Raw genomic sequence first — 19,557 nt, 5'->3', positions numbered from 1 at the left:
TAAAAATAGTAAAAGCAGGTGTAAAAGTAAGAAATTGGAAACATGATAAAAGCAAAAATCATGTAATGCTATGTAAAAGATGTTCAAATGTAATATCACACCTTCAAGGGACGGATCCATATTAAGGGATGTTTTTTTCTCTTTATGGGAAAAACTAACAAAAATTAGATTAAATTTCATTTCCACTTGTAACAGGAAACTTACATTTTGAAATAGTAGTAAATCTACAAATTTTACGCCAAACTGGAGACTAAAATATAGACTAGACTATAGACTGGACTATTGACTAGACTATAGACTAGACTATAAACTAGACTTAGACTAGGCTATAGACTAAACTATAGACTAGACTATAGACTAGACTATAGACTAAACCATAGACTAGGCTATAGACTAGACTATAGACTAGACTATAGACTAAACTATAGACTAGACTATAGACTAGACTATAGACTAGACTATAGACTAGACTATAGACTAGACTATAGACTAGACTATAGACTAGACTATAGACTTGACTATAGACTTGACTATAGACTAGACTATAGACTAGACTATAGACTAGACTGTAGACTAGACTATAGACTGGACTATAGACTGGACTATAGACTGGACTATAGACTAGACTATAGACTAGACTATAGACTAGACTATAGATAAGACTATAGACTAGATTATAGAGAAGACTATAGACTATATAGACTACGCTACAGAATTGGCTACAGACTAGACTATGGAATAGACTAAACTAAAGTAATATTTTCGATCCAGAAATTGATCTAAAAGAAAAATGTGAGTCATCTTTTCTCGATTACAACCATTCATATAAAATCATTTGAACAAAGTTTCTGTGATTTAAATTTTTCGACCAAATCTCGATTTATGGTTTCAAATACGTAAGAGATCGAAACAAACGATCTTAAACGATCGATTTTTTTAATTAAATCCAATAAATCGATTAAACGTATTTTAAACACCAATAGCGACTTCAATTTATGCTCGTTAAACATTTTCCCAATCATTTATAACCAAATTTGTGTACTCGTATCAATCAACGATGTTGCAACAATAAATAAACTGTTAACAATTTAAAGCGGCTAACAATTTTCTTATCAACACCTTTTTTTTGAAAACAAACGTTTAAAGGCTTCAGAAGAAGACGTTTTTTATTTTCTTCTTCTTTTTTAAACATAAATGACGTTAAGGTGATGAGATTTTTATGTAAATTTTTATATTTTACGACAATCAATATTTGATACAAAGTTAACAGACATTAACTGATTGTCAGAGGCAAAAGTGAGTCAAGAGGCGGCTTAAATCAATGAGACTAAGTTTAGACTAGAGACAACAACAACTAGATGGTTTTTTTAATGATTTGGACCCACCCGAAGGGTAATAAAATTTGTCGAAGTTTGTTTCTTCCTCTTTCTTACAAAAAGAAGCTATGATGAAACGGACTGTAAAAATGTTGTTTAATAAAGTGTGAGAAGACAATAAGTTGTTGTTGACATTTAATGATAATAAAAATGAAAAAAAAAAAAATAATAAACCTAAAATCAATAACAGATTCCAGTTGCGTTACAAAGGTTATGCAGAGAAAAAAGGGTGTTTTTATATAAAACTAATTTAGGGAAAAACTTTCAAATTTGCACTTACCTCAGAATTTTCAGCTTTTTTAGTTGAATCCTTATGTTTCGTTGTTGTTGTGGTTTCTTTGGAAGATTCTTTATCTTTGGAAGAGTCTTCATTTTGTTTTTGTGCAGCATTTGTTATGCTGCTCTTTGGTTTTTTATTATTTTGATTTAGTTTTAAATTTGAATTCGTCGTTTTATTATTCGTTAAATTAGTATTATTAGTCGTTGCATTTCTGCTAGTAGTTTTAGAATTTTGTAAAATTTGTAAATCCTTTTTTAGTTGCCCAATATTACGTTCTTTAGTTTTTATTTCCTCCAGCTGTAAAAAGAGACAAACATTAAAAAATTAGATTAATATCGATTTAATTCAAGAAAATGCCAAAAAATAAACTCTTACGACTCATAATCGCAATTTACGGTTATCGTCTAATCGGTTCAGAATCAGCCGATAAAAATAATGTTTCTATAAGCTTTAAAAGCTTTTTTTATAAAAATAATAAATTTTTTTGTTATATAGATGAAATGAAAACCGTTTTATTGAAAAAATTTAAAAGCTTTTTCTGTTAAATAAACTGAGAGCTTTTATTATAACAAAGCTTTATAATCGTTTACTATAAACAACTTTATATATGGCAGTACATAAAAGTTTTAAAATCGTTTAACAAAAAAGCTTCAAAAACTTTATTTAAAGAAATGCATCAAAAAGTTTGAAAAGCTTTCTTTTTAAGAAACCTTAAAAAGAAAAAAAGTTTACAAATATTTCGTTATATTTCTTCATAAAAAGAAAACTTAAAAAGTTTTCTATATAAAAAGCTTTCTAAAAAAAAGCTTTTTTTATAAAAAAAAATCTTAATGTCGTTATAATAATTTTAACATTTTTTCTATAAAAATTATAAAAAAGTTTTATTTATAAAAAACATAAAACCTTTCTCACTATGAAGAAGCTTCAAAGCTTTTATTTTTTTAAGTAATAACAATTAACACTCCCTTTCAATTGTGTTGTTGTCTTTGATTTAAAACAACGTGTTTAAGCAAAATAGCAGTTGATTTAAAATTTGTTTGCCAAAAAAAAAAAACAAATAAAAATGTAACATAATTAATGTCTTTTACACAACTTAATTAATATATCTTTAAATTTATAATTAACAAATTTATTACTCGCAAAATCGTTTGTCTGTCTGTCTGCCATTTAAAATAATTATTTTGTTATGGTTTTTTTGTAAAATTAAATGTATTTTTTTTTTTAATTTTTCTTTAAACTATAACATACATAATAATAAAATTCATTTGAACATACATAAATTTGTACGTGTGCAGAGTAAAACCACAAAATCGTGGGAAGTTTTTATGCAATTTGGCCTAAAGGCTTTTTTGAAACGCACACAAAAAGCACACTAACAGTCTTTGTAAGAAAACCAAACCAATAGACCTCTTTTTTAACCAAAACGCACAATTTTGTTCATAAAACATTTAAAGCTATTAAATAACTAAATAATGTGTCTTTTTTTGTGGCAAAAAAAAAATAAATAAAAAAAAAAACCAACTGCAACAATCTCCTTTGGCAAAATTCGCCACATGCAGCCAGTTTAAAATGATTTTGTGGAAGAGAAAAAAAATTATAAATAATTTTTTTAACAACCAAATGTTGGTCAACTTAGAAAAACGAAAAACCGCCGAATGCCAAATTAAAATTTATGTTTAAATTTAATAAACTAAATGACATGTGCTAAAAATTATTTAAAACAAAACTGCTTAACGCACACTTGCAATTTTCTTATTTTGGTAGAGATGACCGACGACTTATTAAATAATAAAGTTCAAATAAAACGATGTTTTCGTAAAGGTTCATTGACTTGTTAAAATTGTTTTGGTTAATAATTTAGAGGAGTTTTTTGTTGTTATTTTATGGACAGTATTTGATGGCTTCCTGTTACACCTTTTCATTTGCCAAATAGTTGGGGGGAGACTCATATGAGTAGACATTCCCTTTGACTGCAGGCCTGGCTGCCTGCCTGTCTATCTGCCGTCTGCTCTCTAATCGCATTGCTACACAACATCCACCAAAAAAACCCGGTGATTACTAAATAACAGCAATCGAACATATTTTCAAAAATACACTGAGCGAAACTGTTTGAAAGAATTTATTAGACTTTAATTTTTTTAAACATCTTTCCTCTTAAGTCGATTTTAAAATCCATTTATTTGCCAAATGAAAAACTAGTTGATTCCGAATTATTCGTGATGAAATTAGTTTTTACACAAAAATTTCTCCCAGTATACATTCTGCACATTGGCCTTAGGCTTCCAAAGAAAAAATTTATTAATGTTCATTCATTTATTTTGGTTTGCACCCAAAAGAATACATTTTGTTTGTATGAATGAACGAACCAGTTTAATATTTTAAACAAATAATGTGCCGCCTTGCAGCGTCCAAGATAAAGAATGAATTTGTGAATGAGTCACAACAAAAACTTTAAAGGATTCAAATTGCAAAATATTTTCTCACGCGTTTTACTATGAACGTTTAAATAAATGTTAACAAAGTTAACATGGAATCAGTTATGATAAAACTTTTAAAGAAATTCTTCTAAAAATACATTTATTTTCATAAATCTTTTTTTTCAAGTTTTTGGATTAAAAACACTTGTTTCTAGCAAAAAAAAAGTACTTTCTTTCAAAATAGCATTTTGAGAAAAAAGTAGGAAAAATATACTATTTGATAAAAAAGAGCTTTTTGATGAAAAAGGAGCTTTAAGCTATTTGTTGTTAAAAGAGCTTTTCATAGAAATTAAATATTAAAAAACCTGTAATGAATAACTTTTTAATTAAAAAATTTCTTTAAAAAAGCTTTTTTTTAATAAAAAAAACTTTTATTTTAAAAAGACTAAAATTTTTGATAAAAAAAAATCATATTTTATTAAAAAAAAGCTTTTGCACAAAAATATTTTTATAAAATATAAGGTTTTCAGAAAAAAAACGCTTTTAAATAAAAAAGAACTTTTTAAAAAAACAAAGGTTATTTTATATGAACTAATTTTTTTATGAAAAAAGTCTTATTATAAATATGTATTTTTCTAAAAAATGTGAGAAATTTCGATTAAAAATTTAAAGTTGTAAAATATTGATTATTAAAAGTTCGCTGTTTTTTTCTAAAAGTAATTTTTATTAAAAAGCGTTCTTAATAAAAATTACTTTTAGAAAAAAACAGCGAACTTTTAATAATCAATATTTTACAACTTTAAATTTTTAATCGAAATTTCTCACATTTTTTAGAAAAATACATATTTATATTAAGACTTTTTGATTGAAAAATATTAAAAACAAAACTTTTTATGAAAAACTAAAAAAATATATTTTAATGAAAAAACTTTATGGCAAAAAACTTATTTTTAGTAAAAAAGACTTTTTGATGAAAATAGCTTCTATATTAAAACCAAAAGCTTTTAAATTAAACAAATAATTTTTGATGAAAAAAAGAATTTATATAAAATGTTCTATTTAATGAAAGCTCTTTTTACTTGGAAAAATGCTTTTCGGTGGAAAAAAGGTTATTACATTTTTTTTTAATTTTTTTCAATATAATTTTTAAAAATTTTTCGAAAATTCAAATTTAAGTATAAGTTCAGATTTGTTTGATGAAAAGGAAGAAAAGCTTGTTTTTTTAATAAAAAGATCTTTATGATTTCAAAAAAGCTGTTAATTAAAAATAATTTTTTAATTAAAAAACTTTTTGAATAAAAAAACTTAATTTGTTTTAAAATTAGCTGTTTGATTTAAAGGACATTTTTTTAATTTAAAAATTAACTTTTTGATTTCAAAATGAGCTTTTTTAAGGAAAAAGGGCTATGAATATAATATGTAAAAGATTTTTATGATATGATCAAAAATTCAAATATAAATTTTTTTAAGACTCGTTATAGAAAATTTAAAAACTATTTTAAAAGAAAAAGTTCTTTTTAGGAATTAATGTCAATCTTCAGTTAAAAACAAATATTGAACAACTTGGGGGAAATAAACATTTGTAATATCTCTACGCTTTCAGCTGTCATCTGTCGAAATGTTTTTAACATTAATTTTAATGTTCCCCTTAAACTTTCATATTAAAGTATTTTTAATGTTCAAAAAAAAAAAAACTCTATAAATAAAACTAAAACTTACCAATCGTGATATTTCATTTTTGGCAGATTTTTGTATTTGAGTCAATCGGATTTCATAAGAATCTTTTAATTCGCGTATATCAGCTGCTTTACGTCTATCAGCGTCGCAATTAATCTGTAAAAAGTTATTGCAACGCCAAATTGATTTTATAAGATTGATTGAGTTGTATTAAACCAAATATTGAGCAAGCGAACGGGACGCATACATATAAAAACACTTGTTAATCTTTCAATTTTTCAAAAGTAGCGGGCGGATTGTTTTTTTTGTTTCAACACATGCAAAATTAGTTTAAATTAACTGTACACAAGGCAAACATAATTACATTTTTCTTTAAATAGTATATTAGTAAAACTATATTTCTTTCATTTTATTTGAACTTATAACTTAAATAATGTTTTAATAAGAATACACCGAAGTAAAGAAAAAAACAACAAACACTCCCTTTTTTCAAACTCTTAACGCTGGTTGACTGTGGCAATGATAATGTCATTTCGTTTGTTTTTGAAATGAAATGAAAGCGGCAACATGTTGCATATACAAAATGAGTGAAAATTGAGAAATTTTAATGAAAACAAATAACAACAACAAAAAACAACTGCTAAAGAAAACAAAAGTAAATATTCATTAATAAAATTAATGATTGGCAACCAGTGATAACAGACCAATGATGGTTTATACAACATTTTGAATGATAGTCAGTCATTACCATGACATCTCTTGTTTATATGTTTGTATTACTGTTATCTAGTACTTATGTCCTGTGTTGAAAAAAAAAATACTATAAAACACTGAGGATTTTTGGCTAAAGTAACAGTTGTGTCCCTTTAATTATAGAGAAAATGTCTCGATTATATTTATTGGTTATTATCATCTTCGGTTGTTATATCACTTTCTTGAGTGCTGCCAACGATTCTAGTTATCTTTTTAAAAGCACTTATTTTAAGTATAAAGTAAGACTGATTAACTACACGAGCCGCATTTTCTGTAGTTCTCAAGTGAAAGTGGTAAATGTTTATTTTGAAAATGAAACCTCATTAAGTTCTCCGGGACAAATATTAAAAGTGCTTAATGATTGTGGCGTATCGCATATTTCTTTTAGGTAAGTAATAAATTCAATTTAAAGAAAAACAAGACAGACAGAGATTCACTTTCGTTTAAGGGAAATTCCCAGTTGTCAGTGATAACAGTTTTTAAAAGCTTTAAAAAAAAACTTCAAAAAGTAACAATATTAAAACTAGAGAAAAAAACATTGTGATAAACGAAATGTATGCATTTTTTATGAAAAAGAAACTTTTCATGAAAATAAGAGCTTTTCATAACATGAGCTTTTTATGAAAAATAAAAATATATCTCTTTAATGAAAAATTGATATTTTTATGAAAAATTGATATTTTTTTATGAATTTGGCGAAAAAATAGCTTTTTGATGATAATTATTCTTATGTTTTTTAAGAAAAATTGTTTGTTATTGATAAATATTTTTTATAAAAAAACATAAAATGAGCTTTTAATGAAAAATAAAAATATATCATTTTAATGAAAAACTAATATTGATATTTTTTATGGAAAAATATATTTTTGTTAAAAGAAGCTTTTAACGAAAAGAGCTTTTTATGAATTTGGCGAAAAATATTCTAATACGTTTGAAGAAAAATATTTTTTTTATAAAAAAATTTTAGAAAAAAACACAAAAAAGAAGAGCTTTTCATAAATGAGCTTTTAATGAAAAAAATATATCATTTTAATGAAAAACTAATGTTGATATTTTTATGGAAAAATATATTTTTGTGAAAATAAGCTTTTCACGAAAAGATAAATTTTTGATAAAATTTTTTTATAAAAAACCCAAAAAGAAACTTTTCATTAAAAAAGAGCTTTTTATGAAAAATAAAAATATTTAATGAAAAACTAATATTGATATTTTTATGGAAAAAAATATTTTTGTGAAAATAAGCTTTTTATGAATTTTGTTTAAAAATAGCTTTTTGATGATAATTATTCTAATGATTTTTTAAATAATTTTTTTTCATAAAAAACACAAATATTAAAGCTTTTTTAAGGAAAATTATTAAAAGCTTTTTTAATGAAAAAGATTACAGAAGCTTTTTAGAAAGAATTTCTTTTAAGAAAACTGACTTTTATCAATAATTTTCAATTTTTAACCGAAATTTTGCTCTTTTTTCAGAAACAAATTTCGCACTAAGCCTCTGGAAATACTCAAAGATGATGGCATAATCATGTATTTAATAATGGTACTACGTGATATCTCTCAAACCGTTCAGCTAACGTTTCTACGCAGAAGATCAGCTTCCAAACATTTAACCTTTATATTTCTAATGATAGAAGATTCAAAGTCCGTAACATCGGAATGGCTGGAAAGTACTTTTGAAAATTTTTGGAATATGCGTATTTTAAATGTAGCTGTCATTTGTCATCATGGTGGTAAATTGCATATACATCGCTATGATCCCTTTCTTAAACGACTAATGCCGGAAACAGAAACCAAAGAACGATATCATAATCTCACAGTAAGAGATATATTTCCTCAAAATATTTTAAATATGAGAGGTCAACCGTTACGTATGTGTATGTATCAAGATGATATACGTTCGCTATATGATCATCGGGACCAGTTAATAGGATCAGATGGTTTAATGTCGGTCTATTTGGCGGAACGTTTAAATGCCACACGCATTATAAATTGGGTGAAGCCCTATGGCAATACCTCGATTACCAATGATATTTGCTTTAGAGAAATTGTAGAGGAAATCGATGATGTTTCGGTAAATATAAGATTTTTATCATTGGAGTCGTTTTACAAGAGGGCGGAATATACTATAGTACATAGTCGTGATGATTTGTGTGTTATGGTACCGAAAGCTAAAATTGCCTCAACATTTTGGAATCTATTTCGCTCGTTCAATATGGGAGTTTGGTTTACGATCTTATCAACCATAATATTTGCCTGTGTATTTTGTCTTATTAGCTATAGAAAAATATGTTGTAACAGTAACTTTATTTTGCAATTATATGCCTGTATAATAGCCATGCCCTTTCTGAAGTTGCATCGTCCTACCTCTTTACGCATTTTCCTATGTGTTTGGCTAGTATATGGCATGTTAATATCGGCTGCTTTTAAAGGCAATCTCACTGGTAACCTGGTGAATCGCCAGTATTTACCAGATGTTAATACTATAAGGGATTTAGTCGAGAGTCCCTATCATTTGGCTGTTTTGCCTCGTCATCTAAAACACATACACCGTTATATAGATATAAAGAATATGCACGGAGCCATGTTGAAAGAGAAACTAATCGAAATACCTGATTTACAATTCAAGTATTTGATAGAAATGAATAACTTGTCTTATGCCTATTTGCAAAAATATCATGTTTCTGTATTTCACGTCAATTCCAGAAAACATTCCAAATGGGGTCAACCTCTTTTTCATGTTATGGAACAGTGTATTGTTCCATTTCATGCGGTTTATATTGTACCCTATGGTTCACCGTATTTGGGTTTTATTAATACGCTAATGCGTAATGCCCAGGAATTTGGTTTCATTAACTATTGGGATCGTTTAATGAATGCGGCGTTTCGCAGCTCTAGAAGAAGTATATTTCGTAAAAGACGTTCTGATGATGATGAACCTGTAGTCCTTAAGTTGGGACATTATCAGGCAGTGTTTTGTTTTTTATTTTTTGGTTTGGTAGTTTCATCGATATGTTTCCTCTGTGAGTTGTTGTTTACTCCAGAGTTTAGGCGAAAATCCAAAAGTTTCTATGAGTTTTTAAATTTTGAAGTTTGATTGTAGTGAAAGCTTTTCCCTGCTTAAGATCGCCAAAAAGCCTCTTAAAATAATGAATTCTGGGTAACGAATTAATACAGTTAGACAAAGAGCTTTTTTTAATCACAAAAATTCTTCTACGCGAAAAAAGTTTTTTTGGTAAAACATTTTTGATGACATAAAGATTTTGACAAAAAAGAAGCTTTTTTATGAAAAGTTTACTTGAAACTTACGATAAACCCTTTCGTATGATAAATGAAAACTCTTTGAAGCGAGCTAAGATGCAAACAAGCTTTGAAACAGTGACATTTTTAAGCTCTGGCCGCGATTGTAAACAACTAGTTTATGTTAAAAAGCTTTAAATTCAACAGTTAAAAAACTTTTACAGCATTCTGCGAATGATTTTATATAAAAAAACATAAACCTTATAAATTAAAAACTTCAAACTTTAAAGCTTAACATAACACAAATAGGAGCTTTTTTCACATTATTTTTTTCAATTAATTCTAACATTCCCAAAAAGGACAACAATAATAACATGCTTTTAGAAAACTAAACAAAAAACTTACCACTTTCTTTTCCTCCAAAGCTTTATTGGCTTCTTTTAGGGCATTTATCTCATTTGTCAGTCTTTGTATTTCATAATTGACTAGGCCACCCATGGCAGCCTGTGGCAAGTTATTTTCGTTATTTGTGCTGGCTGTATCACATTTTTTATTGTTATTATTAACACCAGCTTTCTTTAAAAGCTCTACAGCATTTTGTAGCTTTTTCACTTCAGTTTTCCATTTACGTGCTTCAGATTCATTTTGGGCTCTGTAAGTAAAATTTTAAGAATTAATAAATGTCCTCTTAATTTAAAACAAAAGAAAACTAGCCTTAAAACTCGTACAGCTCCTTTTTCAGTGGTTAAACTCGATTTAAGTTCATTGATTTCCAAACGCAATTGCTCGGTAAGAGCATTAAGCTTTTGTATAGTCTGAACATTTTCCTGAAGTTTACGCTTAAGTCTGGGCGGCGGATTTACTAAAACCTTAGATTCTGTTGGCTGAGTTTGTTTGGAAGAGGGAGGCAAAGGTGGCTTGCCAGCCAGTTTTTCTGTTCTGGAGAGAACTGTTGCGGCTGGTGTATTTACTGTAGTGGAAGTCGTAGGTGTAGCAATATTTTCTTTGATATGTAATCTACCTCTACAATTCAACTGCATACCCTCGATGCGTGTCCTTTTCTCTTGATTAACAGAATCTGTGACTGAAGTTAAGGAAGCTGATAAAGTTTTCTTGCGTTTAAGTTTATTTTTGGGTGAACATACTTCTTGCCACTCATCTGTGGGCGTTTTCAAAATGGGCTTTATAAGCTTTGTGTTGTTGTTACTGCTGCTATTGTTAGAGCTTTCATTGTTAGTAAATTTTGAAAGCTTTTGATGATTATGATGATGCTGTTGATTGGTTAGATCATTAAACTTTTGCTGTTTTTGCTTAACCAGTCTATAGCTATCAGTTATGTTCTCTGCAAGCCTAGTCACTATCAATACTTCTCCCCTATTGGGCGCTGGGGGTGAAGTCATTTTTGTCATATTTATAGGTTGTTGTTTTTCTAACGATATGCTAGAGGTCGTTTTGTTTAATTTATCTGCCATTTTTCTTTATATAATTCATACAATTTCTTTTGTGTTTGTATGAAGTTCGTTTAATAATGTTCATGAATTTCTCATTCACGAATAGGTCCGACCTTTCTTTCTTTTCTCTCTATTTTTCTTAGATTTACGAAAGTAATCTCTTCTTTTTCTTTTTATAGTATATGTGTATGTGTGTACGTTACATGTGCAATAAAACGTAAAAAGCTTTTTGTTATACAATGTGTTTTCTTAAAAAAAGTGTGAGCTTAATGTTTAAATAATTCGTACTTTATTTTCATCCAATGGGTTTGTGGGCTACTTAAAGGTACTTTTTGGTGTAATTTTAAGCTTTTTGTTTCTTTTTCTTTAGTTTAGCTATTTTTGTATTATTGTCTTTGTTGCTATTTCTTCTTTAATGTAAAAAAGAATTTATAGCAAATAATATGTATTTAAAAAATAAACAAAATAAAAGTTGTAAAAATTATGATAATTCTTTGTTTTGATTTTATTTTGTTTCTTTGTTTTTCCTTTCAACATTTACTATTTCCGGTATGGCACTTCGTTGGATTCATTTATGGCGTTTAACTGAAAAGATTAAAAACAGAAACAAATCTTTTATAAGAAAAAAGGTTTAAATAAGAAAATAACTTAAAAGTTCAAAAAACACTGTGTTGTGTTCTTACAGTTCTGTGTAACAATTAACATTATTAAACAGCCTAAAGGTATGCTTTAGTTTATAAACAAGCAAACTATTTATATCTATGTAATATAAACTAGAAAATGTAAAGCAACAACAATAATACACAGAGAGGACTTTTACAGTATTCTATTTAAAACGTTTTTTTTATATAAAGTTATTTTAAAAAAATTAAAAGCATTTGGGTAATTATTTATTAATAATTTATAATATATTTTCTTCTCTTATTATTTAATTTTAAGTGCATTGATGTTTTTTCTAAACACCTTTCAGGGTCAAGTGGCATTTTTTAGTGTTGTAGCATTTTCTTTGAAAAATTACCATAAACGATTTTGTTGAAAGTTTAGTGACCTTATAAGAACTCATATTGCTTGGTCAGTTGGTTGACTGTTAAAGCATTTTCTTTCTTAAAGTCTCCCCCTTCCACTGACTGCTGTTTTGTGTGGGTCAAAGTAAAAACTTGGTGGGGCTTTTAAAATAAACAATTTTTCAACACCGCAAAGAAAATAACAACATGCAGAGTATTTATCATTATTTATACGTTTCAGGAAAATTTCTACAAAAACAAAAGCGAAAATTTATTGATTTTTCTAAGTATGCATGTAGTTTTTAATTTCAATTTAAATTCAACAACCCCCCCACCCCCCGGCATTAGTAATATACACACGCAACATACATACGTAAAGAGCAAATGTAGTTTTATTTAATCAGCTTTTGTTGGTGTATTTTTTAATATAGAAACTTTTTAAATAGAGATAAGAAACTAATTTTGCATATTGAAGCGAATAGTTCCTTTTATAACGCTTATTTTTTTATTTGTATTATCAATTCAGGTGGAGGGGAAAGTAAGTATTATAAATGATTAAAATTAATTATGTCCAATTATCAAAAGTTTTAATCAGCAGACTTGGGGAATTACAAAAAAAAAGTGCATAATGCAGACTAAGGACTCTATTCATAACACTTTATCACCGTCTTATAAAACAGTAAGTCATTCAAAATTTGTTGTATTAACCATTGATAAACTGTTATTAATAAGGTAATAAATATCCATGTCATAATTGCTTGATACGTTGAAAATATTGATAAAAGGGTACTTTTATCAATAGACTATAGACTAGACTATTGACTAGACTATAGGCTAGACTATAGACTAGACTATAGACTAGACTATAGACTAGACTATAGACTAGACTATAGACTAGACTAGACTATAGACTGGACTATAGACTAGACTATAGACTAGACTATAGACTAGACTATAGACTAGACTATAGACTAGACTATAGACTAGACTATAGACTAGACTATAGACTAGACTATAGACTAGACTATAGACCAGACTATAGACTAGACTATATACTAGACTATATACTAGACTATAGACTAGACTATAGACTAGACTATAGACTAGACTTTACACTAGATTATAGACTAGTCTAATGACTAGACTTTGGACTAGATCTTCATGCCTTGAAAATATGAATTGAACAAGTAAACTAAACGTTATTTTGGATTTAAGAATCAAGATGTTAAAAGTGATCATCAAAAATTTGGCAGATTAAAAATAAAAAAACCTAAACTACTTCCTCATCACCTTGTTAAGTGTAGGGTGTAACCGCCAATGTTTTAATAAAATGTTTAAAAAATATTTTTTATATATGTGTTTTATTTTTTTTTTTTTCTTAATTTTTTTACTTTTTAAGGCTAAACAAAATTGTACCATGACGTCGATTTGTAGTTTATCTTAAAAAATATACATACATATGTATATATGACTTGCTCTTTTTCCACATTTTCTTTTTGTAAATTTACATTTGTTTATGAATGTTTAACACGCGCACCCACTATAGTTTGACTTTAAATAATTATTATTATAATAATTACACAATTTTAGTTTAAATAAATGCCTGTGTGACATTAACAAAATAAACGGAATATATAACACATTTCACAGTTAATTATAACATTTTATAAAATTTTTAAATTTTCCTTTTTAAAATAATATTTTTTCTTTTATAAAATATTTTCAAAAAGCGGACATCATTTTGCCAGCAATATTTAAACACAACTAATTTAATACAAAAAGGAAAATGTTTATAATTCTGATCATTAATTTGTTTAAATATTTTCGCTTTAAAAAATAACAAAGAAATTTTCTTGAAATCATGCAAAAAGAGGAGCTTATTTATTTATTGTCTTTGTGAAAGGGGCCTTTTAAAGCTTTAATTACAAAAAATCCCCTTTCACCTGTGTTCTCTTAAAAATTAATTTAAAAGATCATTTTAAAGATAATAACGATGATTTGAGTTGATGCCAAGGCCATTAATATTAAATGATTTCATTTTCTCTTTTTGCTCTTAATATTTTAATAAAATTTGGCAAATTTTGAAAGAAAATGTGCAACGCAATTGCGAGTTTTATTAAAATTTATAAAAACACATTTCTTTTTTTTCAGAAAATTGCAAATCTCTTTCTTTATAATTTTCAAGAGTTTCTAAAAACAGCTCTTGACCTTAAAACTGATGAAAATCGTGTAAAATAATGTTGCTAATCGATTGAGAAAATGTATAAAAACCATACACCCACCACTCCACCTAATAATTCATAAATATTCAATTTTTTTTAAACAATAACAAATGTTTGTTGTTACTTTTAATTTCAAGAGCAAATTTTTTGCGATCACAATTAAAGCGACAGGGATGTTGGCGTTATTTCAAATATTTCGTATAATATCTTCTCTACATAGACAATGTATACATCAAATGAAAGGTATTTGAAATAACTTTTTTTTAATAGAGGTGATATATTGATTTGGTGATTCTTATAACATATGTTAACTGTAAATTGGTTTGAAAAACAAATAGGCAATAAATTTTAATATCTGGGATATAATCAAAATGCCCAGCTAATATTCCTGGTTATTGGAGGACAACATTGGCCTTCGACGAATCAAAATTGGCCTTGTTGAATCTGTTATCTGCTTTATTTATTGTCTTTACGTGGCCCCCGGGACATAATAGAGAGTTTTCAATTCGCCTGATCTTAAAGTCCAATTGACATGTCAATTTATCAAATTCGAAATTTCGACAATTTTTTTATTTAAAAATCATTGTATGACGCGTACACAGAGATAAAAAAGAAATATATACGTCTGGTAACAAATTGAGACCAATGTGTTTATAATTTTCAATAACATTGTTTCTTAGATGTTTTCTTAGATAAACAGACCCTATTACAGACTTTATTACATCCAGAAGCAGCCGTGTGGTTAACACAATCGTACAACCTAGGACTTTCTTCATAAAATTAAGCCAAATTTCGCGTTACTATCAATAAAGATTATTAACGCATCATGATCATTGATGGCTCCAACACAGAGGGAAAAAGAAATATACACACCTGGTAACAAATTGACACCAATGTGTTTTTTATATTTTTTTCAATAACATCGAAGTTGTGCAGACGTATGACAACACTCGTTGCCGACATCTACATTTTATACACATCCGTTGTCTAAATGGTAAGCTCGCTGTTGACAACAGATTTTTTGGATGTTAGTGAAAAATTATAAACACTTTGGTGTCAATTTAGCACCAGGTGTGTATATTTATTTTCCGTTTATGTTGGAGCCATCACTGATAATGATGCGATAATGATGTTTATAGATCGTAACGCAAGATTTGGCTTAATTTTATGAAGAAAGTCCTAGGATGCACGCTTGATTATTTTAACCACACAGAATTTTGCTTCTGGGTGTAATGAAGTCTATAAGGGGTCTGTTGAGGATTTATCTCACTTCATATACGGCAAAGTTGTTTTTGTTGTTGTTGCTTAACTATAAAATTTTGTTTCCGATTTCTTTATCTAGAATCCGAGTTTTATTTACAAAAAAAAACGTTTTATTAAACTTAATCTTATTCAAAAAATTTTGTCCAACGCTTTTATTATAATTAAATTAATTCTCTTCATTTTAAAAACATTTCTGAAATTATAATTGTAAATAATTGTAAAATTCTCTTCTCTCTAAAGCTTTCACTTTAATTAAAAATAATTTTAAAAAATGTATATAAAAAGGAAACACCCCGAAATGAAATTATTCTTAAATGATGATCTCAGTTTTTAAAATAAAAACCGTTATTCCTTAAAGATTTTTTATTTCAGTTTGACATAATTTGCGTGCAAAACTTTTGCAAAATTATTTAGAAAACTAGGAAAATATAGTTGGAGATACTACAGAGTACATACATATTAAAGGAAACAAATGTGTTGTTTTTTTTAGAAAAGGTGTGTTTCGTTTCTAACCCACAATATTCTAGTGGCTTTAAACAACAAGTCTGGTGTCATCATTTAGTTTATTTTATTTATTTTTTGCCCGCCACATGACATTTAATATGTATTTTATATTTGCCGTATTATTATCATATATATATTTATTATGACATTTATTATTTGTTTTACAACAATGTCTGCAGCAGTTTAGCTCTGTCTCCCTCCCTCCCCTCTTGAACTGCAGCGGTTCTAGGTTTTGTAGTTTTTTTATATATAAAATTGTACTCATTTATATTTAAAGTTTAATTAATATTAATTTATCTGTTTCCTAATTTATTCGCCACTGGAAATGTACATTCATACATACATATGTTATAAATATTGTAAAAATATATTTATTTATATATTTTTTTGTTATTTTCTTTTATTATGTTATCAATTTGAAATTGAGTGAGTGTCGTTTCAGATAATGATGTGTGGATTTGTGGTTGATGTTGTATTTAATTGAATTATAATGATCTTCTACTGTTGTCTCTCATCTCTCATTCATGAATGTCTGTCGTTCCGTATGTGTTGCAGCTGTGATGATCTTATTTCTGTTGCTAAAAAATATAATGATATCAAGCGGCAAACGTGGCTGTGTTCATCAGTAACTAAAGGTATTTTAGCTGTCTCATAAAATGTCATCGCAATAGCCCTTAAAATTCTATAAAATCTTTAAAAAGTTAATGCTTTCTACAAACATTTGAGAATTTTCATATTAAGATACAAATGAAACCCAAATTTTAATTATTTCATAGATAAAATCGAATTGAGTTAGCAATATTTGTCGTTTTACATTTGAATCAAAAGCCCAGATATCTTATAGATCCATAACCTGAGTAAACTTACGTTAAGAAACTTTTTCTTGGAAAATCCATAAAATCAGTTCTTAAATATCTGAATAATGATCCAAAAAAGGCCGCTACTTCCATTTTAAATATATGCACATATATACTTTTCTGTGGATTTCTTAGTTGAAGTCATCTTTTCAAAGGTCCTTTAACGATTCTAAATCTTGACTTAAACTTTAAGACATACGTTCGAGAATTTTGCTATATAAGATCTGATCAAAAACGGCCACTACTTCGATTTTAAATATATGCACATATATAAATACATATGTATTTCAAAGATTTCGCGATATTTTTCTGTGGGTTTCTTAATTGAAGTCATCTTTTCAAAGGCCCTTTGAATTCTGAATATTGGCTTAAACTTTTAGACATATGTATGTACGGGAATTTTGCTATATAGTCATCGATCTTTTAATGGAATCAGATTTTTTCCTACATTATTTACTTTTCAATAGACCCACTTTTTATAGTCATATAATCCCGATAAAATGATATTGCTTCACTTATCAACAAACGCTTGTAGTTAGTTGTTGGTTTATTTTTTTAATTTAAATTATTTATTATTTATAATAATAAAAAAATAAGCGACAAAATAAAGCCTTGTTTATGACCTCAATGATGGATGCGATTGATATCAGGTGTTCATTAAACTTAACTATAAACGGGAATTGTTTAAACAGATAATAATATTTTTAAAATCGTATAAAAATAAAGCATTTCTTAAAAATCTAAAAAATATGAATTTAATTTTTCAAATTTAAAAAACATAAGAAAATTTTTACTTTATTTCATCAGTCCACTTTCAGAGAATTGCTCCGATCCAATATTACGAAATAGGCTAAAGATTAAACAAAGTTTAAAGGAAACTTTTCTCAAAAATTTAACGATTTATTTTTTATTTTGGATTCGTCTCGATATAAACTTATTTACAAATTTGATGTACATATTAACAAAAAGTTGATATGTATATTAAATGAAAGCTGTTTTGTAAACCTTTCTCACACGTTTATTTATTATAAAAAATAAACTAAGGTGAAGGATAAAAATAACAATAAATTCACTTTTTATTGTTATTTCTTAAGAATTAAATAAACAATTCTCACTAAACAAAATCATTATTTCATGACGTCTACTATCGTTCAAACTCCACACCTCCATTTTATCTGTGATTTTTTTATAGAATTCCATTTGTTCAATATTGGAAATAAAAAGCAACAACAACACCAAACAACTGCTTAAATTTTAATATTTTTTTCAAGGTTATTTCTTTGAAAGCTTAAATACTTATAAATTTAACATAAATTTCAAAACAAACTAAATAATAAAGAAAAAAAATTATAGTCTTCCATCTGACAGAACCACCGCACACCAAGTTAATTATCGACATAAAGGAAAAACCAATAAAATTGTAAAATAAATTGCTAATAAAATTTGAAACAAAAAACACAAAAATCTTTTTAAGTTAGATGAGGAAATAGCAACAAAACATTTAAATGTTAAGAAATCGCCACCCGCAGCACCTTTAAACATTGGCAGTCATTCGTCTGGTTTTCCTTACAAGTGTTACAAGTAGATGATATATGAATAAACAATTCTTAGCGCTCTTTATAAAAAAGGGGAAGTTAATTTTAACCCAAACTAAACAAATTATATATAAATTTTTACGAAATGTAAATGGAAATGTATAAAATAAATTTTAAAAATTTTATTGGGTGTTAATAAACATGGAATTGTGATTTTTTTATTCCTTCCACTTAGTACGTGTAAACAATGTTAAACAAAAAAAGTTTAGTTCCTATAAAAAATTTCGTTTTCTTTTAAGAGGAATTTTCTTGGTTTTGGGGAGATTTTCTTAAAATTTTTGAAATTCTTTTTGTTGATAAGGGGAAAACAATTTTCAGAGAAAAATACATAAGAGTGTTATATTCGTCCATGCCGAATCTTATATACCCACCAACAAAATCATTGACGAAAATAATTGATTCCTTATAAATAAACTTTGAATTTATTATTGTCAAAAATAGTAAATTAATTTCCTAAATAGGTTGGGGTCAATTCTCAGAAAATTTTGTGGAAAGGTTTTGGTTTATGTTGAATATCATTGTTGTACTCATATTTTTAAGCTAGTAATGAGTGGTAAAGGCATTTTATACGGAGGATGGGGTCAAATATGGACCGATCCTTATAGAAGTTGGCAAATAGATTGAATATAAAATATATAGATTGAAATACCAAACTTGTTTATGTCGAATTTCATCGCTGTCTTCTTATTTTTAAACCAGCAATAAGAATTAAATTAATTTTCTGGTGGGAACCTATTCCATTATTGACCCTACCCCCAGGTCAATAATGGATCGATCCTAACAAAAGATTATATCGAATTTCATAGCTGTACTCGCATTTCTGAGCCAGTAATGTACATTATAATGAAAGACATTTTCTGAAGGGGCATTATATGGGGGATAGGGTTAATTATGGACCGATCCTTATAAAATTTGATTTGA

General features: G+C 27.3%; 2 protein-coding genes across 4 annotated transcripts in view; one reads left to right on the top strand and one right to left on the bottom strand.

The window, feature by feature from the left end:
- LOC111690211 (putative uncharacterized protein DDB_G0267840) overlaps window positions 1-19,557 on the bottom strand; it is a 112,114-nt gene that overhangs the window by 80,868 nt on the left and 11,689 nt on the right. For 2 of the 3 annotated variants that reach the window (XM_046950749.1, XM_023452651.2), the window contains exons 2-5: window positions 10,455-11,776; window positions 10,146-10,392; window positions 5,793-5,906; window positions 1,657-1,953 (exon numbers count right to left, since the gene is read on the bottom strand). In XM_046950749.1, coding sequence (XP_046806705.1) covers window positions 1,657-1,953; window positions 5,793-5,906; window positions 10,146-10,392; window positions 10,455-11,212 — 1,416 coding nt within the window. In that variant the 5' untranslated portion in view covers window positions 11,213-11,776. The remainder of the gene's footprint in view (window positions 1-1,656; window positions 1,954-5,792; window positions 5,907-10,145; window positions 10,393-10,454; window positions 11,777-19,557) is intronic. The other variant, XM_023452654.2, reaches the window with a different exon arrangement.
- LOC111690187 lies at window positions 6,307-10,393 on the top strand. The gene is made up of 2 exons (XM_046950750.1): window positions 6,307-6,891; window positions 7,977-10,393. Exons 1-2 carry the CDS (start codon window positions 6,632-6,634, stop codon window positions 9,595-9,597), a joined length of 1,881 nt encoding a protein of 626 aa, XP_046806706.1. The 5' UTR covers window positions 6,307-6,631; the 3' UTR covers window positions 9,598-10,393.

The sequence above is a fragment of the Lucilia cuprina genome, chromosome 4, assembly GCF_022045245.1.
Source record: "Lucilia cuprina isolate Lc7/37 chromosome 4, ASM2204524v1, whole genome shotgun sequence".
NCBI lineage: Eukaryota > Metazoa > Arthropoda > Insecta > Diptera > Calliphoridae > Lucilia > Lucilia cuprina.
This window is presented reverse-complemented; position numbering and strand designations above follow the sequence as displayed.